Consider the following 21,491-nt stretch of genomic DNA (forward strand, 5'->3'; position numbering starts at 1 on the left):
TTGCTTCTCTGTGAGCATTGCAAAATTGTTTCATCTTCAAAGACTACTTTTTGGCACTTACATACTCTTTTTTTCCTGATATTTACCTCAACTGTGTTTAAAGAGATTTGCTTTTTAGTTGTCTTGTGGTTTGTTATTTTTTTCTCTAGCTATTTATTTTTCTCTTTCTTTCTTTTTTTTTTTCCCTAGGCTAAAAATACTCTTCACAATATTTCCTTGCAAGAAAACACCCCTACTTCTAGTAGTAGTTCTCTGCCTTTTCCAGTGCAGGATCAACTCTTTGTTGACAAATTGCACAGGTCCAAGCAAGGTCTCACAGTTCCTTATTCAAAGGTACTAGCATGTCACTATCCCCACTAAAGATAATCAATAACCTGCTTTATGCTGTCCAAAAAAATGACTGTTTTAGAAGTCAGTTATGTAACACTTTTCTGCAGAATAAGAGATTGTCTGATTTCAGCAGATAATTAGAGAAAAAACTTTCAATATCAGTTTTTAAGATTTATTTTGGCCAATAAATTGAGATGCTATCTAGTAGGATGATCAGCCCAGTATTTTCTGATAGTGTTTGAGCATAAAATTGGTTCTGATTTCATGTCCTGGTAAAAAAATGAAATAATGCCTTTCCTGAAGTCACCTCCCTTCATCCAGAGAACATTTTTCTCAGTCAAGGATCTGGGTAAGAAGGACACACTAATACTCTTACTCACCTGCCAATCCACAAGTATCTAGCTAGAAAAAGAACAGATAAGTTTAACTTTCCTGTAAGTAATATCTTAGAAGCTTACCCACAAAAATGATTTTAAGGTGACCTGTCTTACGGTGCAAATGTCTGCATTTGTCTTGATGTCTTTCATTAGCCTTTCCTTAAAATTTCTTCTGTGTTTAAGGAGTATTAGGTTCAGAGCAACAAGTTAAAATTGCCAAGGATCTTATTTCTTTTAGGAGGATTTTGTTTTCCCAGCTTAATATGTTACCTTGAACTTGGATTCACTTAGGTTCTTCTTTTGGGACTTCTAGTATGTGAGGATTAGAAACAAAAATATATGCTAAACTGCAAGATTCAGATTTTTTTCTCTGTCACAGGTATTTCAGCTTCTGGTGTCCTGGCCTTAGACTCTTGAAACTTACTCTGTTGTGAACCTTATTAGTTGCCTTGAGAATGAAGCCAAAATCCCTGTCCTAACAGTTGATACATGCCTAGGTTATCATGAATCTCTGTGTCATGAAAATTGATCTGGCTTCACTTCTTCCTTCTTCCCCTTCATCCCCCTTTTATTTTATTGAAGAGCATTTTGGACCTTTCTGTACAAGGCATAGCTGTTTCTGGTTAAGAGGAGTATGAGTTCAGCCAGCAGTACCAAAACCTATAATCCCACTAGGCTCAGATAAATTCAAAACATGTTTAACTATGTTGAGTGCAAATAGTAGTGCAGGCACCTAACTGCTTTCTGGGGACAGATGGTAGATGTAAAATATTCAGCCATGGATATTTTTTAATTGGTACTGTCAAAGTGGGTACTGACTATGAAATGGTTCTAGAAATATGAAATGGACTTGACACTGTTAATGTGACACCGTTGTTGAGATTATATTAGTTTTTAACTCTCTCCTTGTTTTTTGGGGTGATTTTTTTTGTTTGTTTTTTATTTTTTTGGCTGCTGGCTATCTCTCCCTGAATCAATCAAAAGATACTAAGTGAGCATTAGTTTTTTTTCTAAAAGCAGCCATTTGTATCATATGATGAAGCAGAAAGGTTTGATAGCATTTTATGGACATATATTGCTGGAGAGTGAGTGAGATGTTAAAATAAAAACTGCCTTTTCTTCAGGTCTTTTGCCAAAAGGTTGACTCAGAAGGGGTCTGAGTACTGACCTGAAGCAGCTTGACATCGAGCAGTGCACTGCCAATTGTTCTAATGTCAGCTTTCTTCCTAAGATAAAAGGGTGATGGGATTCTTTTTTTTTTTTAAGCTGAAATGGGCAGCTAAAGGGAGAATCTTTCAGCACTGTACTTTAATCAGAAAAAGAACAAGAAATAAGTGTAACAAAAACTGCTCAAAACTTTACTTTCAAGCTTTCAGTTTCTACTGAATCCTTTTAATCTGTACTATAACCTCTTTCTAACCTGCCCTTCTGTGCTACAGCATTTAGTTTCTCTAATTATATTTTGCTTTCTAAAATCTTCTCCTGTCATAAAAATGAACATATCTCTTATATCTTAATATAGATTCTATCAATACTTCACATTTTAACATCTTGTTCTTAGTCATTATGAAACTTCCATCTTTTTATTCTCTGGGCTCTGCTGGATACCATGTCTCCACTATTCTTGCTAAAATTGAAGGTAGTCAGGGGCAGGAGTTCATAAAATTTTGCTTCTTAGTAAGCCAGGCCTTGTGCAGTTTTTCTCTGTCCCATGTGGTCAAGTCCATTCTTGTGGAAGGAGAAGGTAAAGGTCGCCCAGACACTGAGTTCTTGCCTAACTTACGGGAAGATAGCGGATGGGATGACAGCCTTGTGAATTGCCCTTGCTGAAAGAAGGCTCACTTGAGTTCAATCCTTGTTAGACAGCACATTTGTAATGGGAAAAGCTTGTGGGCTCCAACAGCATCTCCTGTTATGAAAAAGCAGCTTGATGTTGAGACTTGAGGTCATGTGAAACCAGACTCTGCCTGTTCTTGCCTCTTAGTGTTGCATAAAGATAATAGCTGGTACTTCTAACATACCAAAATTGTGGCCAGGTGCTCCTGCCCACATTGCTCACTGTCGCTGTTGGACATGAAATAATTCACATGGACACAGCTCAATGTGTGGTAGGAAAAAGAGCGCGATTTATTCTGTGACTCCAGTATTTATAGATTCTCGACAACGACCAGGGATTGGATGGTTAGGTTACCACCTTCCCAACCACAGTGGGCGTGAGGAAACGGCCATTAAAAGACATTACTTTAATGGAATGTATGAACATCTATGTTTATAGTTACTTTCCTAGGAAAGTGGTTAGAAACTATGAAAACAAGGTCAGAAGGTTTAATTCTCAGGGCGACAGCTCACCCTGCTTGGTACAGCTGATGTTCCAGATCTGCTTTTGTGGGAGATACAATGTATGAACTGTCACACCCACCACCACTTCAAAGGTAGCATTAAAAATCTGGAAGAAATGCAGTATGCAGCTCAACAAAATCTGAGTTCAGATCTAATAGTGGTGTTTATCTATGTGTTTGGTTATCCCATGATTATTCAGCCTCCTTTTTGGATGAAGGTTGCACTTCAGGAGTGTCACCTGCCCCCACGTGGAGTTTAGAGTTAGCATTTTATTGTGTCTGAGTTGTGAATGCATCTGTGCTGCTGCTGCCTAGTAGAAGAGACCAGTGCAACTTTAGAGGCTAATGCACCAAGTAATGAGCCCAATTCTTTATAGCAGGCATTTAAGGAGTATTCTCCCTTCTCAATCACCTGTATTGGCAGGAGTGGAGATTGTGTCTTTGTCTGGTTCTTTGCTCACCTTGTGAAGTATATCCTGTAGTCCCTTACCTGCTGGACATTGGTTCTAGAGGCAGGAGGATGTGACCAAAATCAAGGGATAGTTTCTATAAAGAAAGCAAAATCTCATGGTTTTTATAAGCAGTTTTGGTATAGCTGTAGCTTTTTGTTTCCTCTTTGAGGCTGGCTGAACTCAATATTCTACATACTGGTGGATCTTGAATGCTTCCTAGATGAAGGAGATTTCTCTTAGAAGAAACAAAGATTTAAGTTTTGCTTTCTTTGATTCCTGCTGTAGAGAGTCATTATTAGCTGCCTTATTTGTAATTTAGAAGAGGGAGGAGAAAGTAACCAAGTTTTTAAACTCAGCTGAATAACTTTTTCTAAGCAGAATCTTAAGCACATATTTTTCAGTATCTTCAAGGACTCTCTGCTATGCTTGCCAATATTCATTCTTTTGCCGTTATTTCTGTATTTTATTATAGACTGCATCATTTGACATTATTATACCATTCAGTTGTTTGTTTGGAGCAATGCTAGGCTAGAAAAAATATGCTTAATCTCACTTCAAAAACATGCACTTCAGGGTAGTGTTGCACTGATGCCTAAAAATAATTTGATCACTGTAGCTTAAGGCTAAGTATCTGCCTCAAATGGCTTCTGCTGGGCTAGAGTGAAAGAGAAAAGGCCCTAGAAGAGGTTACTATTGTCAAACTGTAGCTGCAGCGTTCTTAAAAGACATCCCTTTGGATGTTTATTGAAAGTACAACCTGTTTGCTTCATATTGTCACAACAGCAGAAAGTTTGATGTCAGATCTGAGTGGTAGGAACTAACATTTAATCCCTTGATCAAAAGGAAAAATCCGTGCTTCTTGAAGAACGCGAGTTCCAATTTGCTTGATAAGGTTTGCAAAGAGTGACCAAAATTTGTGATGGTCATAAGGCCCAGGAGGGAGGGCAAAGGGGCTGCAGGATAGACTACAGAGAATTTTGGCAGTAAAAAGACATTCCCCTTTTGTCCTGCCACGACACGATATTGCAGCCTCAATCTTGCTTTTAGGATGAATAAATTTCAGGGCTGACTGCAAAATGAGTGTCTGCTCTGGAAACCTATTTCTGTTAGAGAAAAACATTATCTCTTATACATCCTTTTGATTTGTGAGTGACACAAATTAAAATTCAAAGGGGAGTGTCAAAGGATGTAAATATAATGCATTATTCTTTGAATCTAGAGATGCATATAAGCATATGCATAGGTGTTACTAAGTGATATGTGACATATGACTTGAATGTTATGTATTTCTTTAGTGACATGAAAAGTGTTATGCCAATACAGAAGGACCTCTGACTGATACCACCACTCCCCTGTTCTTACAAGAAGACAGTTTTCTTGGAGGACAAAGGGAAATGACTCCTTTTGATATTGGTATAAAACCTACAGATCAGCTGAAGCTTATAGGATTTGAGCACACATTCAGCTTTCTGCTAAAAAGTGGGTGAACTGTATCTGCTAGGCTGCTTTAGTCCTGAATGCAGTTACTGAAGAATTCTAGGGCAGTGTTCTCATAATTTTTCATAATTCACCCCTGTCAGTAGAAGCTTTTTCAACAGGAACCCCCAATCTATGTATATTTAATCTATAGATTATATACCTGCACTACTAATATACTAATATAAAAGCATACAAAGCCAGAATTTAAACCAGGATGAGATAAATATGAAATCAGCACTATTTATTTTTTTTTTACTTTCTATTTGTTAACAACAGACAAAAATGTTTTCTTCCAGCACCCTATTAGATTGTCTTGTGGAGCACCCCATGCTTGAAAGCACTGTGCTAAGACCTATGAAAGGATCTTGATAAAAGTTCATGTATGACCAAGCAGATGGTGCCTGGATCTTGGCAAGGAGGACTGTGGTCATTTGTGTCCAGCTCTGCCAAACTGCTTCAGTCCAGGCCCCAAAAGAGAATTTCTGTGAAGTGGTTTGAATGCCCTGCCAGGGATGCTACCAGACCCAGATGTAGCTGTGATGAAAAGCCGTATGTTCACCTGCTTTCTCTGTCTTCTGTTGCCTTCTCAAATAAATAACATTCTATCTTGCCAAGTAGGCTTGGGGTTTTCTCACACAAGGCTATAAAAACTCCAGGCCCAGTTTTGCTAATAATAATGTGAAGGCTTTTATAAACCCCCCTAAAACATCAATGGGGGTTATAGAATCTGGACCTTAAGGGAGGCATGTAATAAATTCTTGATGTGGAAGGTAAAATGCTACCTATTCAGGGCCATTCACAGTGAGCAGGAAAGGAGCTGTATCAAAGGTGATGGAAGAAGCTGATGGAATTTCACAGTAGGTCTCTTACTTAATTTTATTTTATGAAATAAAAATAAAGAATGAATGGAAAGAAGTGTAGTTTAAAAGAGAGCTTTGTGAATGTAGTGACAAATGGCTGAGGAACTGGAAGGGCCATGTAAAGAAGCAAATCTGTCTATAATATAAAACCAGCTTTAGCAGTTAGCTCCAGAAAGCTTAGGAAGTGGGAAGCTCCCTTTTTTTAACATGTGAACACACAATGAAGTTCTTTGATAATCTCTGCTGTGTGAAATCTTGCTGCTAGGTCCAAGATGAGAAATACAAGCTACTTTCTCCTTTTAAAACCTAAACTATGTTCTTACAGTGATTAATTCTTATGATATCTTTCAGCTTTTATTGGTTCATGTGTTGGCAGTCCCCAGGAAGCCTGGACAAGCTGACCTCGAAGTGTAGCTGTGATCTTGTGTTCTGGATGGCTACTAGTAAGCAATGCCTGTGTGGTGACCTCCAGTCTTTTCCCTGCCTAATTTCAGAATACAACATTAAGCCTGTCCTTGAAGAGGTAGTCTTTGGCTCCAGAGTGACAAGGCATCTCACCTGAAAGGCTGTGGGGTAAAAGTACACAGTGCTTTTCCTTGCAAACCTAGTTCCTTGGCCTGGTTCCTGCTCTCTTTGTGCCTGCCAGCCGTGCAGCATGGCATGGGCCGTGGTGGGAGCTGCTGGCTCCACAGGCTGCACACAGCAGCTGGGCAGAGGTTGTGGGAGTGCTGCTGTGTTGGGAGGGACTGCTGCTGCTCAGAGTGAGCAGTGCTGCCCATCTGAGGATCCCACTCTGACTCTATGTACTGTTTAGCTATGAGTTGTATTTCTGGCTTGCTCTCTGCAAGATGCAACTCTATGAAAGCCTTCCCCAGGGGGTACAATGGCTCATAAACATATTTGTGTCACCCTGAAGTTAGCAAAAGCACTACAAGTAATAAATCCCATCTTTTTTCCACTGGTGACTGCCTTTCTTTTTCACTCTTAATTGTTGAAGAAGTGCACTGACTTCTTAAAACTGGCAAGTTGTGGATTTATAAGAGTTATCAGGAAGCCTAAGCACTTGGAGTGCTGTGGAGTGTGTCATGTATCCTGTGTATGTGGTAAGAGGATTAAGGATGTTGATGTACATAGAAGTCATTTACTGAGATTCCCAAGTGCTTGCCTGTTTTGAGTTGAGGTGTTCTGACGTCTTGAAGCACTGGTCGCTTCTTAGGGCAGGCAGAAAAAGGATGGAAAAAGGCAGTGTAACAACAGGGGCAGGAGTAAGAGCAAAAAGAAAACAAAAAGCACACAAAGGGATATTGTGCATTTGTAAAGGAGTCCTGACCCCAGCAAGGATTGCAAATACATGATCTCCACCCTGCATCTTGGGTGTCCTAAGAAAATATCAAGACTTCCATCTACCTCTAATCCTAATGCACCAGAGAGAACATGTGTCCGGTCCCAAGATTTTTGAGGATGTTGGGGAGGAACATGGAGAATATAAAGCAAGGGAATTATGAGTTTAAAAGCAGGTGTGTAAATGTAAATGCAATATGGAGCGATGAGAGCTCCTTTGCCTCTTAGTCTGGGGTGATGACAGCAGAGAAGACTTTTCTTACTTGGGCAGTTGATGAAACTCACCTAGAAATCCAAGTGCACACTTCCCTACAGAGAGCAGTAAAATCCAAGGGAGGCTGAAACAACCTAAAAGAAGCAGGGTTTTTCTTTTGAAAAAGCCTGAATATTATCCCCATGCAGCTCTTGTCACCAGCCTTCTTGGCAGATTCCAGGTTTTGAGCTCTTCTAGCAGAGCTGCAGCATCACCCTGCTGATCACCCTCTCCCAAGTGGGTGCTGCAGTAGGTGCTTGTATCTGTTTTTAACATTAAATACTTTGGGGACCGTGTGCTTACCCTAACAACTACTCCCTGTCTTCTCCAGGAGGAGTCTGTTGCTGCTGGGAAGCAATTGCAGAGCCCAGTAGTGTAGCTACCTTAGCTTGTGTGGGATGGAGATGAATCACTAGGAGGTCCTGTACTGAAATTAATGTTCATGCATTATAAGGTTGTCTCCAATGCTTTACTGAACTGTCTGGATTTCTGGTTGCTATATTTGTTTTTTCCTCTTTTCTTAAATAACTAATTTTTAAACAAAACCGTTTCTTTGTGAGACTTACTCAAAAACTGGAGGTTCATTTTTCAATGGCATATGTGTGTGTTGTACGTAAATGGCAGGAGTTGATGTGGAGGCTTTCAGCATCTCATTAGTTGCACCACTTATATAGACTTTTTGACTTTTATTTACAAATTATAAACTAAATATTCTGATTATTTGGTTGGAAAGCATATCAGACTATTTTACCTTCTTCAAACACAAAAGTCCTACCTTTCAAAGCAGGGTCCTCCCATCAAATATTGCTGATGCTTATATAGGTGGATTTTTTATTTTTAATTTCTGGAAAGGAGGAAGTTGCATGGGAATAATGGTATTTTTGAACAGTGTGTACTAGAACAGACCAGGACCCTGGGACAGAAAGATGGGATGTTGGGATTGCACCTACAAGAGTTGCCAGTGCAAGACAGGAGTCCCCCCATGGAACCACCCCAAAGCAGTCGTCTGGGATTTAGTTATGAAGGTCACCCTGCTGGTAATGGGAGTTGTGCTGACATAATACTATCCATGCTGCATTGTACAGTTATTTCATAAATGTGCACAGCTGTGCCCACAGACAGATGTGTAGCTGCTACGTGACCTACTAAAAGCTGTATTACAGGTGGTGCATGAAGTCAGCAAATCGATGGTCATCTCTAATCTGCTAGATGTAGCCAGTGTCAGCTGGGCTGCCAGGAGCAGTGCAGTAAAATGTTAATAGGAAACTACAGTGGCAAAGGAGCACAGTGCACTATTGCCATGGAAGGTGCTGCAGCAGGAATTTGCCTGTGAGGAGGAGCATATGCAGTCCCACAGCCAAATAATGTGGGAAGAATTATGTAAATGGACATGTTATGGTGCTACTTCAGCATAGACTCTGCTGCTTTAAGGTCTTTGGCTGTTGGAAATTATTTTAACCGTAAGACCATGTACCAGTGTTTTGGGAAGTTCTGTTGGATGTTGGGAAAACGGTGATTGTAGGTTGCAAGATCTCAGCACAGAAATTAAGTATATAATTAAAGGTGTCAACATCAGCTGCAGTGAGCTTTTTCTTCTTTGTACTTGTCACAGCTTGAAAGCTTTGTAGCTTTAAAACACAATGATAAACACAAGTAAGTACTTTCTTAATTAAACAGGTTTTTGCCATGGCTTAAATCTACAAGGCACACTTCCATGGAAGACTGCCACAACACGTCTGGCATGTTTTCTTTCTCAGTCCAGTGCTGTTGGTGGTGCAACATACATTTGGTCAATGGCAAAGGTGTAAGACCTGCCTGCTTGGTCTCTTTAAAATGCCCCCAGATTTCTTCTACAGTGTCCTATCACACAAGGTAGTTTACTGAGTGACAGCCAAAATTTTTTACCCTTGGTATCCCAGTCTTGATGCCTCATTGAAATTCTTCACCTTTTCCAAGCTGAGCTGCCAGCACATGGCAGTATGGAGGAGGAATGGGCAGGGTGCCTTGGTTATCACCCCAGGCACTGGAAGGTCACTATCACAGCAGGGGAGGAGTTGTGTTTGGTGGAACAGTGCATTTCTCATCCCTGACCTATGCCACATTGACCTGCTACACTTAATGCTCAAGGGTTTTGCTGTAATGCTTAAAAAATCTGAATGACGGTCTAGATCCAGTATACAGCACGGAAACAAGCTGAATTGCAGGAAGTTCATTAGTTTGCTAAATCCTTCATTAATTTTACCGTTTAATTTAAATTTTACTGTTTGATTTACTAAATAAGTTCTCTATTTAATTTATTTGTAACTCAGTGTTGCTTGCTGTGGAGACCGGGGACTCTTAGGATCAGAGTCAGTATGGAGCAGCTCTGTGCTGGTTTTGAGTCCACTTTCATTTGTCCTTGGATTGCTTCTAGACGCAGCTCTTAATGCTCTCTATGGATAAAAGTCAGACTGCAGTCTGTGGATCGCTTTATTGCTGACGCTGTGAAGAAAACAATCCTTTTTAATGCCAGGGAGGGAAGAGAAAGTGGCCTTTCAGAGAAGCTGTTTGGAACAATTTTTTGACTACGGTTATTATGTGCAGACGTGGAGGCATTGTCAAAGGCTTATAAATAAAGGTTGGAAGAGTGCAGTCGAATCACACTTTGCTAAATAGCTTGGAATAGGCTTATTGAAACTAAATGTAGAGCAGAAGTGCAGCTACTGAGCTCCCACGCAAGGGTGCAAAATAAGTTTCTGTAAAGGTGACCTTGCAAAAACTTACTCGGAAGCATGGGCTGCTGAGAGCAAGCCCTTATAGTTTACAAAAAGGACCATCTTTGAAAGGACTGTATCCAGATTCTTCTTTCTCAGCCAACAGGGTCTTCTTGGGAGTAGTTGACTTTTTTTAATTGCGTCCTCCTAAATTTGCTCTTAACTCCAAGCAGTGCCACGGTATGGATCATGTTTCCATCATTTATATTGAATTCTTGTGCAAGGCAGTCCTTAAAAGAAGCTAAGATTTTTCTACCAAAATAACAGATGCAGGCACCTACTTGCCCAAAATACTGTGTCAGAAGCACAGCTGGTGTGAAGCAGGATGATGCCTTTGACTTAGCAAAGTAGACCTGTCACTGAAGCTTTGGTAGCTTTTTCTAATGAAGATGAACAAAAACATGCAGGATACTATCCTAAAGACCTGAATACTTGCTGCCCAGTTCCTACAGGAGAGTGGTCTCTGAAATAAACTGGAATAAAACTCAGAAAAGAAATGTTACATGAATTTACTTCAAGCTGTCTTGACAGGCTTGTCGTAAGGCCATCAAACTGGCCATGGCTCGAGGATGGTCTGATGTACATTTCCAGGCCATTAAGAATAGAGCTGATATGAAAACTGATATTCTGGCAAGACAGATAAGCTCCAGTACTTCGAAAGGTTACACGAGGAAACTCAGTGTAAACAGAAATTCTGAAAAATGTTCACTTGGAAAATACTAAAACATCATTTTTTGTTTTCTTGCCTTTTTTTTTAGCTCTTTATAATGCTCTGCACATTGAAAAAGATGGGAAATTGTTTTAACTGTCTGTCATATTTCATTTATTGACACCTTCCATAAAGACATCATGATTTTTTTTATGGATTAATATTTTCTGATGAAAGGCTTCTGTCAGCATTTTTTATGTTCTCTAAATAAGATCCAAAAATCATGTTGTGCACCTTTGCAAATGTAACTTTTCAGGAATATAAACCAGTCTATAATTGCTTGGACTTAGGAAAAAGGAATTAATTGGCTTTTTAAACCTTGCATTTTGAAGGCTGTACCATATGCTGGAGGAGAAAGTTCTTCCCAATGGCCAAAAAAAAATAGTTTCTGGATTGATTTTTCTTACGTATGTGTCTGTATATAATATACTTACTGTGCTATTTTTATGGGTAGCTATAAATAGTTAGATTTTTCCTCAAAGAAGACAATAAAATTACTTCAAAATTCTTGGACTGATACTTCTACCACTCCTGTTACTGATTTGGGAGTATTGGGGTCTGCCAAGCTGTTAATGAAGTTGCATTAATTTTAAAGTTGGCTGTGATCAGCTCTGCACAAGACAAACGGTGCAATTTGGGTTATTATCCATAGGGTAACACCTGGCCCTGTCAGCATAATGGGGTATTTTATTGTGGGCCTTGATTGCAGTTTGAATGAGAGCAGAGTCTTTAGCACAGCAGAGCAAAAGAACTTTCTTTCACTGTGTCTTCTCCTTACCTATCTGATTTATCCTGCCCAAAATAGCAATACTTTTGATGTTCTTAACATTTGTTTGCTATGTTGTCAGCACTGATAGGTTACAGTACATTTTGAAACTTTCCATCTTCTTATTATTCTTATTTTCCATCCCTTATTCTGAGTCGGTGAACTCTGGGTTACTAAATTACAGGTTGGTAATCAGAACAAAAAAATGGGAAAAGATGCATGAACCTCTTAAAAATGCTCAAAACTTCCTAATTCTGCAAACCAATTAAATAAGGAAAAAGCATTTAATTCACTTGGGGTTCTTATTTTTTCCTAATATGTTGCTCAGCAATGAAGACTAAAAAGGGAATAAAGCAGGGGAAAGAATGTGACCAGTGGGGATGGTCTCTTGATGTGGCCATTCAAGAGAAGACCAGAGACTGTAGAATGACATGCAGGGGCTGCCTGAAGTTCCACCTGAACTTTTTCTTAAACCTTTCTGGGTGTTCTTCAGTGGATATGTTTGCTGAGAAGCTGAATGTGCAGCCTGCTCTCTTGCTAGACATCAGAGCCAGCAGGGCAGCTGCAGTTTGCCATGAGCCAAGATGGGCTCTGCAATGCACGCTCTCCAAGGGCAAGGTGCCAGCGTTTGCTTCATAGTCCGATCGCCAGTACGGACACACAAATGGCTTCTCATGCTTAGGTTTTTTCATTTATTTTGATACTATTTTACAAATGGAGATGTTTCTTTGTGGGAGTCATTCCTTCTGAGTACAAAAGAGGAAATGGAACCAACTAGTCAAAATAGAAGTAATGACTTGCAAGGTGGTTGCTGCTGATGGCACAGGCAAGTTTTTGCTGGCAGACAGGGTGGGAAGGAAGAAGAGCTTGTGTGGGTAGGTTGTATCATAAGAGAAGTTGTTTGTTATTTTCCACATCCTACAAGGTCACTTAGAGCAAGCCCAAAGTTCTGGTGCTGGCACATGTGCTGCCCAGTCAGAGGTTTCTCAGTAGAGCTCTGTCCCTGTCCTGACTGTGCACGGAATACTGCGTGTGGCTGCATGTTCAGACACTCCCAAGAGTGCTTTTGCACTTTGTAATTTGTATCAGAACCCCTGACTGGCTTTTAAAGAAACTCTATGAAAGTAAATATATTCTCCATGCAAACATTCTGTAGCAGAGGAGAGAGAAAAATCTGAATTTTACATACAGTGATAATTGTATAGTCATTCTGAGAATGGACAACTAGGAAAAAAGCCACTCTTTCATTTGACTGAGGAAAGCTTTGAAAGGTAAACTGCATGTATGAAACACTGAACTCTTCACATCAGTACTTCTGGGTAAGTGCCATTTAAATCAATGTAAAAATCCTCAAAATGTACAAATTAGCTATTTAAGTTCCTTATGCAGACAGTTAGCTCTCTCTATGGGATATATTTGTGTATTTAGAAAGTCATATTTTAATATTTTAGGCTGGTCATTAACTATGCAAAACTCAATTCATGTTAAAAATTTAGTTCTTTTCCTACTGAAATTCAATGTCACTCTTGTTATATTGCATATCAGTAAATTATGAATCAGTTGTGCTCACTTTGCCAATAAAGACTGTTTTTTAAGACAATGAGATTATACAGGGGCTTTCATAATTTTATTTAATCAACAGTTGATGTTTGAGTCAGAAAGTGATTCATCTTGCTTTTTTAGAGCTGTGTGGGCTCTGCATGACCAATGAGATACAAAGCTTGTATATTTATTTTGGGAAGGAGAGGAGATAGTAGGTTCTCTGTGGCTGGAGCAGGACTGCTGGCTAAGAAAGGATTATCATATCCCATATACAGGTTTCATTATCACTTATCAAGGTAAACTCGTGCAAATTGGCAAAATTGCCCTGCTGAAATTTTAATTACACCAAAATTACATTTTTTGTGCTTCTGACTGGTCTTACCACCCTAAAGATGGAGTCCAGCATGTCCCATATCCATTTTTTTCTATTATATTAGATACTGCCATATCTATTGTCCATATCCACAAGTCTCAAGATGAACATATTTCACTTCACCAGAAGTTTTTCATAAAACTCAATGTTTTATGAATTCTTGTTTGCTGTAGACAAGAACTAAAACATTACCCCTCCTCCCAGCTTCTGCTTCTGAAACCAGGTATTAAAAAACTATCTCTGTGTGCTTCCTGAGAGGTTGCCTGACTGCTGGAGTTGAGTTCAGTAGGTACTCAAGATTTCATATATAACTAGGAATACACTCTCTTCCATGTGTTGTTATCAGAAAGCCATACCTACTATAGAATATGAAAACTTGGTTAAGTTATGGGGGAGAATGTAGATACAGAATCGTGCATAGAGCATCTTTTGTGAGCTATCACAGTCAAGCCAGTGCTAGCAGAACATAAACATCCTGATCAAAAGAAGAAAACATTTGTTAATTTATTATTATTGCACTAGCAGTTAAGGTGAAGGAAATATATCTATTCTTGCCCCATAGTTTTCACTTGATAATGAAAACCTGTTATCATTTCAACTGAAATTTTCTCTTCTGTCCTTACCAAAACATGGTTTGTGTGTGGCTTTTTCCTCTGGTTGTAAAATTAGAGGAATGTGCTTTCAACTGAAAATTTCTCAATCTCAAAAATTAAAATTGGAGAATAATCTTTAAATAGATGGTTTTCTTCCCATTGTGCTTACAAAAAAAAAAAAAAATCCAGTTTTGTTTGCTTTTTTGGCATTCTTTGCAATCTGAAGGTTTACTGGTTCAAAGTCTTGATGCTACTAGTAGCTTGAGTTCACCAGAGTCACCCAAACATTAAGACTTAAGAGCAAGTGCAATCATAGTATTTGTGTACAGTGTACTTTGGAGTCCTGTTTCATGGAAAATTTCTGCAAGCTGTAGCTGTTGCTGCAACGAGGAAGGTGAACCAAGATATGGGGGTGCTGGAGAATGTGATCTGACCAAGGTGCTAGTGGATCTTTGCGGAGCCAGACTGTGGAATGGTTAGTCTCAAGCTCTGCTGCAGCTGGGAGAGCTGATGCTGAGATCCAAACAGCCCTGTATTGCAAGAAAGACTCGCTCTTGTTGGGCAGAACTCCAAATGAGAAGCTGTATGCCTCTCCTTTTGATTAAGATGAGTGTTTCAGACAGTCCCAGGGCTGAAGGCTGCTGCACTAAGGTGCGGTATTTCTTGAATCCAGCTCTTGGCTTGAGATTACACCTATGACATTGTCTTTTTCACAGGGGTGTGGAGCTGCTTTTAAGTGCTCCCCTCTCTGCTGGGTTTGAAGAGGCTGCTTCTCTCAGGGTATTGGTTTTCACTGCTTCTGTAGAATGGAGAATGTTCCCTGCCCTTACCTGGTAACTAAAACACTACCACAAGGTGCAAGCATGAAAACTACTACTTTTAGAATGGAGCTTGGTTAGTTTGTGGGAGGGATTAGAGGAGAGTGGGCAGTAAATACTGGTGTCTGCATCCCTGGTATTGTGGATTTGATGTTCTTAATTCGGTTTAGCATTATCTGGTGTCTGACTGGCTGACCTTGTAACACTGATACAGTGCTGCCAGCCCTTAGAGCTTCCTTTTTGTTTTTTTGCCCTCCTCTTATGGAGTAGTTGAAGCTGGCAGAGAAGGTGCAAGATCAGTGAAATGTTAGAGTAATGACAGCATGGGACTGCAAGGCTTATTACATTATGGGAGGAGGAGGACCACTGCATGCATTAGAGTGCTAAAAATACTCAGTGTGACATGGGACAGTGACACTAGCCACATGGTAGCTGTGACTTGTTCTGGTAGTGTGCTTTCTTGGGGATGTGCAAGATAAAACTCCAATGTGGTGGCATAGACACAACACTCAAAAAACACATAGACATGACCTGTATGTGACTGTGTGGAGCAGGGGCAGATGTGAAAGTCACAGAATTATGACAATGAACTAGGCAGGAATTTGAGGTACAAGAGAAAAGGTGGGATCAGGTTCTAGAGCCTAGGAATCATGTTATCTGGGATGAGGGCAGTGCTGTCTCTGGAGGACTCGCACTGTCCTTCCGGGCTGTTTGGAGGAAGGCACTACTTTGACACACGTATAGACAAATAAAAGACTATCCAGAAAAAGTCCAAAACACCTGCTGAAGATAAAAGTTGCAGATGATGTGTAAGTGGAGAAATAAAATGCCTGCTTGTCTCACAGGCCTGCATGCTGCAAAGTAATGAGTGTGCAAAGCAGAGGGAGAAACTTTTCAGAGTGTATAGTATCATACAGGATGAAGAATATGTTGGGCGGAGGGGAAGTTTCTTGATGAAGTCTGTCAGACAATGGGAACATGCCATCATTTGCATTAGAAAAATTAGTCATGCTTTTAATTTCTGGTGTTGTGCCTTGTGGTGATCAGGAGTGTGCCTATCTTTCCTTCTTTCTTTTGTCCTAGGTCCAACACGGAAAATGCCCCTGACTGCCAGTGCCATGGACTTCTTTCAGCTCTTTGTCCCTGACAATGTACTAAAGAATATGGTGGTCCAAACCAACATGTATGCCAAGAAATACCAGGAGAGGTTTGGTAGCGATGATGCCTGGATTGATGTCACCTTGACAGAAATGAAGGCCTTCTTAGGCTACATGATATCAACCAGCATCCACCACTGTGAGTCTGTTCTCAGCATCTGGAGCAGCGGCTTCTACAGCAACAAGAGCATTGCACTTATCATGACACAATCGAGGTTTGAGAAGATTCTGAAGTACTTCCACGTTGTGGCCTTCCGCTCGAGCCAGACAACACATAGCCTCTACAAAATCCAGCCTTTTCTGGACTCTCTGCAGAATGGCTTTGACTCTGCTTTCAGACCTTCGCAAGCCCAGGTAAGAGTTAAGCTGTTGGCAGGGAACATCTGAACTCCGCGCTCTGGTTGTCTCACTGTGACACAAAGTGCACAGTGCAGCTGTCTGGGGGAAGAGCTGGGGCTTCCCAGTGAAGCCTGTGCTGCGGTGCCTCTGTGAAATGAGAGAAAGCAGCACTGTCCTGTGCGAGGGCTCATTGGTGTCTGTGCAGGCACAAGGCAAGTTGCAGTGGGAATGGTGCTCTCCAAGCTGCAGCTGCTTGCTTTACTGACCTAAACAAGCCTGGACACTTCTCAGTGAGGCTGGCACCAGTGGGTTTTGCTGTCCTGAGGATGGGAGGTTGCAGGTTGTGCAAGGGTAGAAAGGACAGAGCTGCTGCAGCTGGGCTGGAGGGAAGCAGGTTGAGTTGGACGGAGGAGTTGAGTTTGCTGGAGCGACTGTCCCTGACCTTAGCAGTAGGTGCTTGCAGTATGGTCCAGTAACACAGCTGCTTCCTCATGACTGGAAAGGGGGGCAGGTGAAAATCTTCTAATATTCATCATACTCTATTAAAAATTTGTTCAATACAAATTATCTGCTTTTGAAGCTGTTGCTACTGGTCATATTCAGAAATCTGGAAAAAAAAAGGAATAAGCATGAAATATGTTACTGCTTGATATAACTTTTCAATCAATTCTGTATTTCCACGATATAAATATTTCACTTAGGCGTTTGGAAAGAGAGTTGTGTCCATAGTCCTATTTTTCTTCCTGTTTCCCTTCTGAAGCATCCCATTTCTGCCCACAGCGCAAAATTAATGAAGGCGTAGATGCATCACATCCACTAAAGTGTGCCTAAAATAAATAGTGGGTGATTATAGTTGATTTTTTTATTTTATAGACAATAAAAATCATACCTATATAACTCATGAGAACACAGCTGCCTAAAAAGCTGTTAAGGTAGAGGAGGGAGGAGTGTTCTCACTAAGCTATGCAAGGTATGTTTCCATTAAGACAAAACAGGCAGTGAAAAACATGGAATTGTTGCTCCCATAAAGATGTGAAATCTTATCCTTATGCCTGCTGAATTCAATGGGCAGAAGATAAAGGCTTCAGAAATGTGATTACTGTGTCTAATGCAAATGCTTATAATGGTGTGCTGTGGCACACACTGTGAGTGCAAATCCATTAAAGAATAAGATTTTATTTGCATGTATATCCCTTCTCCTGAGCAAGGCTTGAGAACTGAATTGACAAAATCACATACCCTGTTTGCAGTGGTGAAACATCTAAATCTTTGCAAGCAAAATGTGTTCTTATCCTGAGCTTGGTAAGGAGATCCTACTTTAAAAAAATAAGGGGGAAGAAGAAGCAGAGACAGCCCAATTTTCTTCCTTCCCCCTCCACTTCTCTGCTCCTTTGTCAGTGTTTACGTCAGTGATTTCTATGCAGCATGTTTCAGTTATATTGAGTGGAACACAAAGCACTAAAATACAGCTTCAAAAATAACACTGTGAGAAAGAATAAGGTTTTGAATCTGTTGTTAAAAATACCCTAGTATACCTCCAGTAGCCTACTGGGGGATGTTCCAGGCCTCCTCCTGAAAGGAGCCTTGTGTGCATCCTCCTGGGTACCATCAGTCAAGGCTTCACACTACCTGTCTCAAGAGATGAGGACCCCATCTGCTCAAAACAGCAGGAAAGACCTCTCCCTGCAAATTGTCTTGAGCGTAGACTGCAGTAAACAACAAACCCAGAATGCCCACTGAGAAATACCAGAAATAATTAAAAATAAGACAGTTGCACAGAAACAAATGGAAAAATGAGGGGGAAAATCACTTAGATGGGCTTTTGGAAGTTCTGCCTCTGAAAGCCAGTTGGAAAGGGGGGGCCCAGGTTTCTTTGGTCAGCAGTACCTGAAATACCAAGTTCAGAATGGATTTGTTGCTTAAGGTACATCCATATTTTAAACACGAGACTTGTGGTACCTGGGTGGCTTCTGGCTGACCCACGAGCTTTATGCTGCCTTCTTGTAAGTGGCTTCAAACAGCTGAATCCCCAGCTCCTGAATCTTGAGTCAAGCTAAATCACTGCTGTTGAATGTAGCAGGGCTGTTTGGGCTTATGGCTAGGCTTGTCACTGGCCTTTTTTCTCTGGCAATGTAGACTCACAGAACACAGATTAGGAAGATTCCACGTTTAACTCACCCCTATGGACAGAGCAGGGACAGTCTGCATCCAGAATGCAGTACAACATCTGCCTTCACAATTATTTCTTCTATAGATTTCATCTTTTCTTTTTGGAGAGCTAGAAAAGATTCTTCAAGTAGAACCTCTGTCAGAAAACACTTAGGGTTTTTTTTCTAATCTGTGACCCCTCCCCCTGTCCAAATGTGCCTGTAAAAATAACACCACAGTTGCTATGAAAGGAAACAGGGAGAAAGAACTAAGCCAGTGTACCAAAGCAAAGAAAACAATCTAGTGAATTATAATTATTTTGCTAAATATACTGAGCAAACAAAAGGAAATAATTACTCTTCAGCTTATGAAGGAATTGAAAGTCCAGAAAAATTTAATTGTGTATCAGCAATGCTAGCTGTAGCTTCTGAAGTTAAAAAAATGGTGTTCTGACCTAGAAAAAAAAATGGCAGGAATATTCTCTACATCTTATCCCTCCTCAGCATCATCTGTATAAATAAATACTGCCTCTACCTGAGCAACAAGAGGTGGAGATTTGGGTCTGTTCTTGTAAGCAGCGTTGTTTCTTTGCTACTTGGCTTTGCAGCTGTGCTACTGTCTGCAAGCCTGAAGGCAGGGAGGATGCCCTGCCTGGGCTCAGGAGGTATAAAGCAACAAATTCAAGGGTACTCAGCTGCCAAGGATATACACTGAATTCCAGAAACCAGAGGAGTTGAGGGGAAATAACATCACTGCTCAAATATCCTTCTGTGCCTGCTGAGTGTTTATATGCTCATCAGCAGGATGCGGCTAGACAGGATTGCTGTGTCTGGCTGCCCCTGACTGGTGTGGGAGAGGTCAGGAGCATAACTCCAGGTACTCTCTGCTTCCCTCTCTCTAAAGTACCTTCTCCTTGGTGTTTTGGAACCAAACAGTTTTGCATCTGCCCAGTGAAATAGCAGCTGGGAACAGTCACCTTCTTCTCCAGTGGGAGTGAACCCCCTGGCAAAAAGAGCGGTGTAAGTCCAACCTCTGGCTCCAAGGGCAGGTGCTAAACTTTGGCCAATTACTAGGCAGCTTCTTTGTGTTTCACTCTTGGTGGTATCATAGGGTACACCTAAGCAGTTTCAACATAGCTGTTCCAAACCAGCTCACAGTTTTAGATGACAGCCTCTTTGAAAACATAGAGGGGCAAAACCAGGCTGGTTTTGTGTCTTCCTGATTAAGTGTTCATTTGATATTGGATATTTCCAAATGATAAGATCTTGCTTGTGCTGTACCTCTGTATTTTGGATTTCCTGTCCTCAAAATGATTCTTTAAGAGTTAAGGGAGCTGGTCTCAAATGAGAATCATTCTGTCTTAGGGCTTCTGTGAGTGTGACACAAATACATAAATGTTCAAAGAACACTGGCCAAGTATAAGACGTTGAGCAAGAGAAAGACAAATGAGCAATAAGATTGATGAAGAGCAAGGTAAATTTCTGATGTCCTGTAGCTCTTGGCCAGTTGATCATTTCATGGAGCCAGATTTTAGGGAATTTGGCAACAGAAAATGATGAAACATCATTGCTAATTTTAAATTACCTAATGGTAATGGAGTGCTGTCAGAACTGACTTTTTGTTTTTTAAGATGATTGATTGAAGACTGAACAAATGGGCAGAAGAGCATGGAATCATGGCTCCATTGGAGGATAGAGTTAATCTTTGAATGATGACAAAGAGGATCTGTAAAATGTGGATAGGCCAAGCAGGACTTTGAAAATGAGAAGAGAAATGTCTGCTATATTGGAGAAGAACTATGAGAGAGAAATTAAGAAAAGTGATGTGGTCAGTGTGATGGACTAGGAAAATGGCTTTTCAGCAGTAGTCTGTAGGAGAAGGTTGCCTTATGTTGAGTAAAACTGTTACAGGGTGCTTGTGGGTCTTGGATGTAAGCTTGTCTGGGTGGGTGGGTTGTTACTCTAAAATGAGTGCCATTTTAGAGCTCTTACTCAGCGTGGAAAATGCAGGCATTGCCTGGATGAGGAGATTTTGCAAGTAAGATGTAAAAACTGACATTCAGATTCACCAGCCAATGATATCTGCAGCAGGAGGAGAGGGACGTCTGCGATGACCAAAGAAGGAGATACTGAGGGGTTCTTAAGGGAATGGAGATGCTCTCAAATGCAGCATAATGAAATCAGAACTGGCAGCTAGATATGCAAGCAGAGATGTCAGACACCAGCAAGTGAATTTAGATTAGACAGGAGGAGCTTTGGAGCAGAGAGGCAGAAGCACGAGCTACTCTTGCAGGAGGAATGACTGACTGTGCATCCAGCTGCAGTTACCCAGGGCTTCTGCAACTTGATGGTACCCACCAAAAGCCAGAGGCGAGGCAAGCTGGGGCAGCTTCTCCAGGAGACAGGCTGAAGAGACAGCCTGTGTTGTGGATGGCCATGGAGCTCAGGGGGAGAAGTTTCCTGGATATGTTGGTTGATTGTCTAAGTATATGGAGTCCAGGAGTTCCAAGTACAAAAGACTTAGTGATTTGGGGCTTTGTCTAGAAGCCTGTTTGGGCTCTGGTGAGAGAGGGTGGGTGGAATTTTGGTGTGGAAAGAGCATTGGAAATGATATAAAATGGAGAGGAAAGAAAGGCACTCCTGACAGTGGCTGTTTTGTTCTGTGAGTGAAAGATATTGATGGAGTCCCATATTGGAGTCTTGTTTGCAGCACTTGGAATACAAATACATATTGAGGGGAAAACAAAGTTTGGCAGGTAGATCTATCGGGGATAGGATAGGATAGGATAGGATAGGATAGGATAGGATAGGATAGGATAGGATAGGATAGGATAGGATAGGATAGGATAGGATAGGATAGGAT

General features: G+C 40.8%; 1 protein-coding gene across 1 annotated transcript in view; it reads left to right on the top strand.

Moving 5' to 3' along the window:
- Positions 1 to 21,491, top strand: part of PGBD5 (piggyBac transposable element derived 5) — a 64,683-nt gene that overhangs the window by 10,429 nt on the left and 32,763 nt on the right. Inside the window, exon 4 of the mRNA XM_015622427.3 lies at positions 16,069 to 16,496. Within this exon, the coding sequence (XP_015477913.1) occupies positions 16,069 to 16,496 (428 nt within the window). The remainder of the gene's footprint in view (positions 1 to 16,068; positions 16,497 to 21,491) is intronic.

Source organism: Parus major, chromosome 3 (assembly GCF_001522545.3).
Source record: "Parus major isolate Abel chromosome 3, Parus_major1.1, whole genome shotgun sequence".
Lineage (NCBI taxonomy): Eukaryota > Metazoa > Chordata > Aves > Passeriformes > Paridae > Parus > Parus major.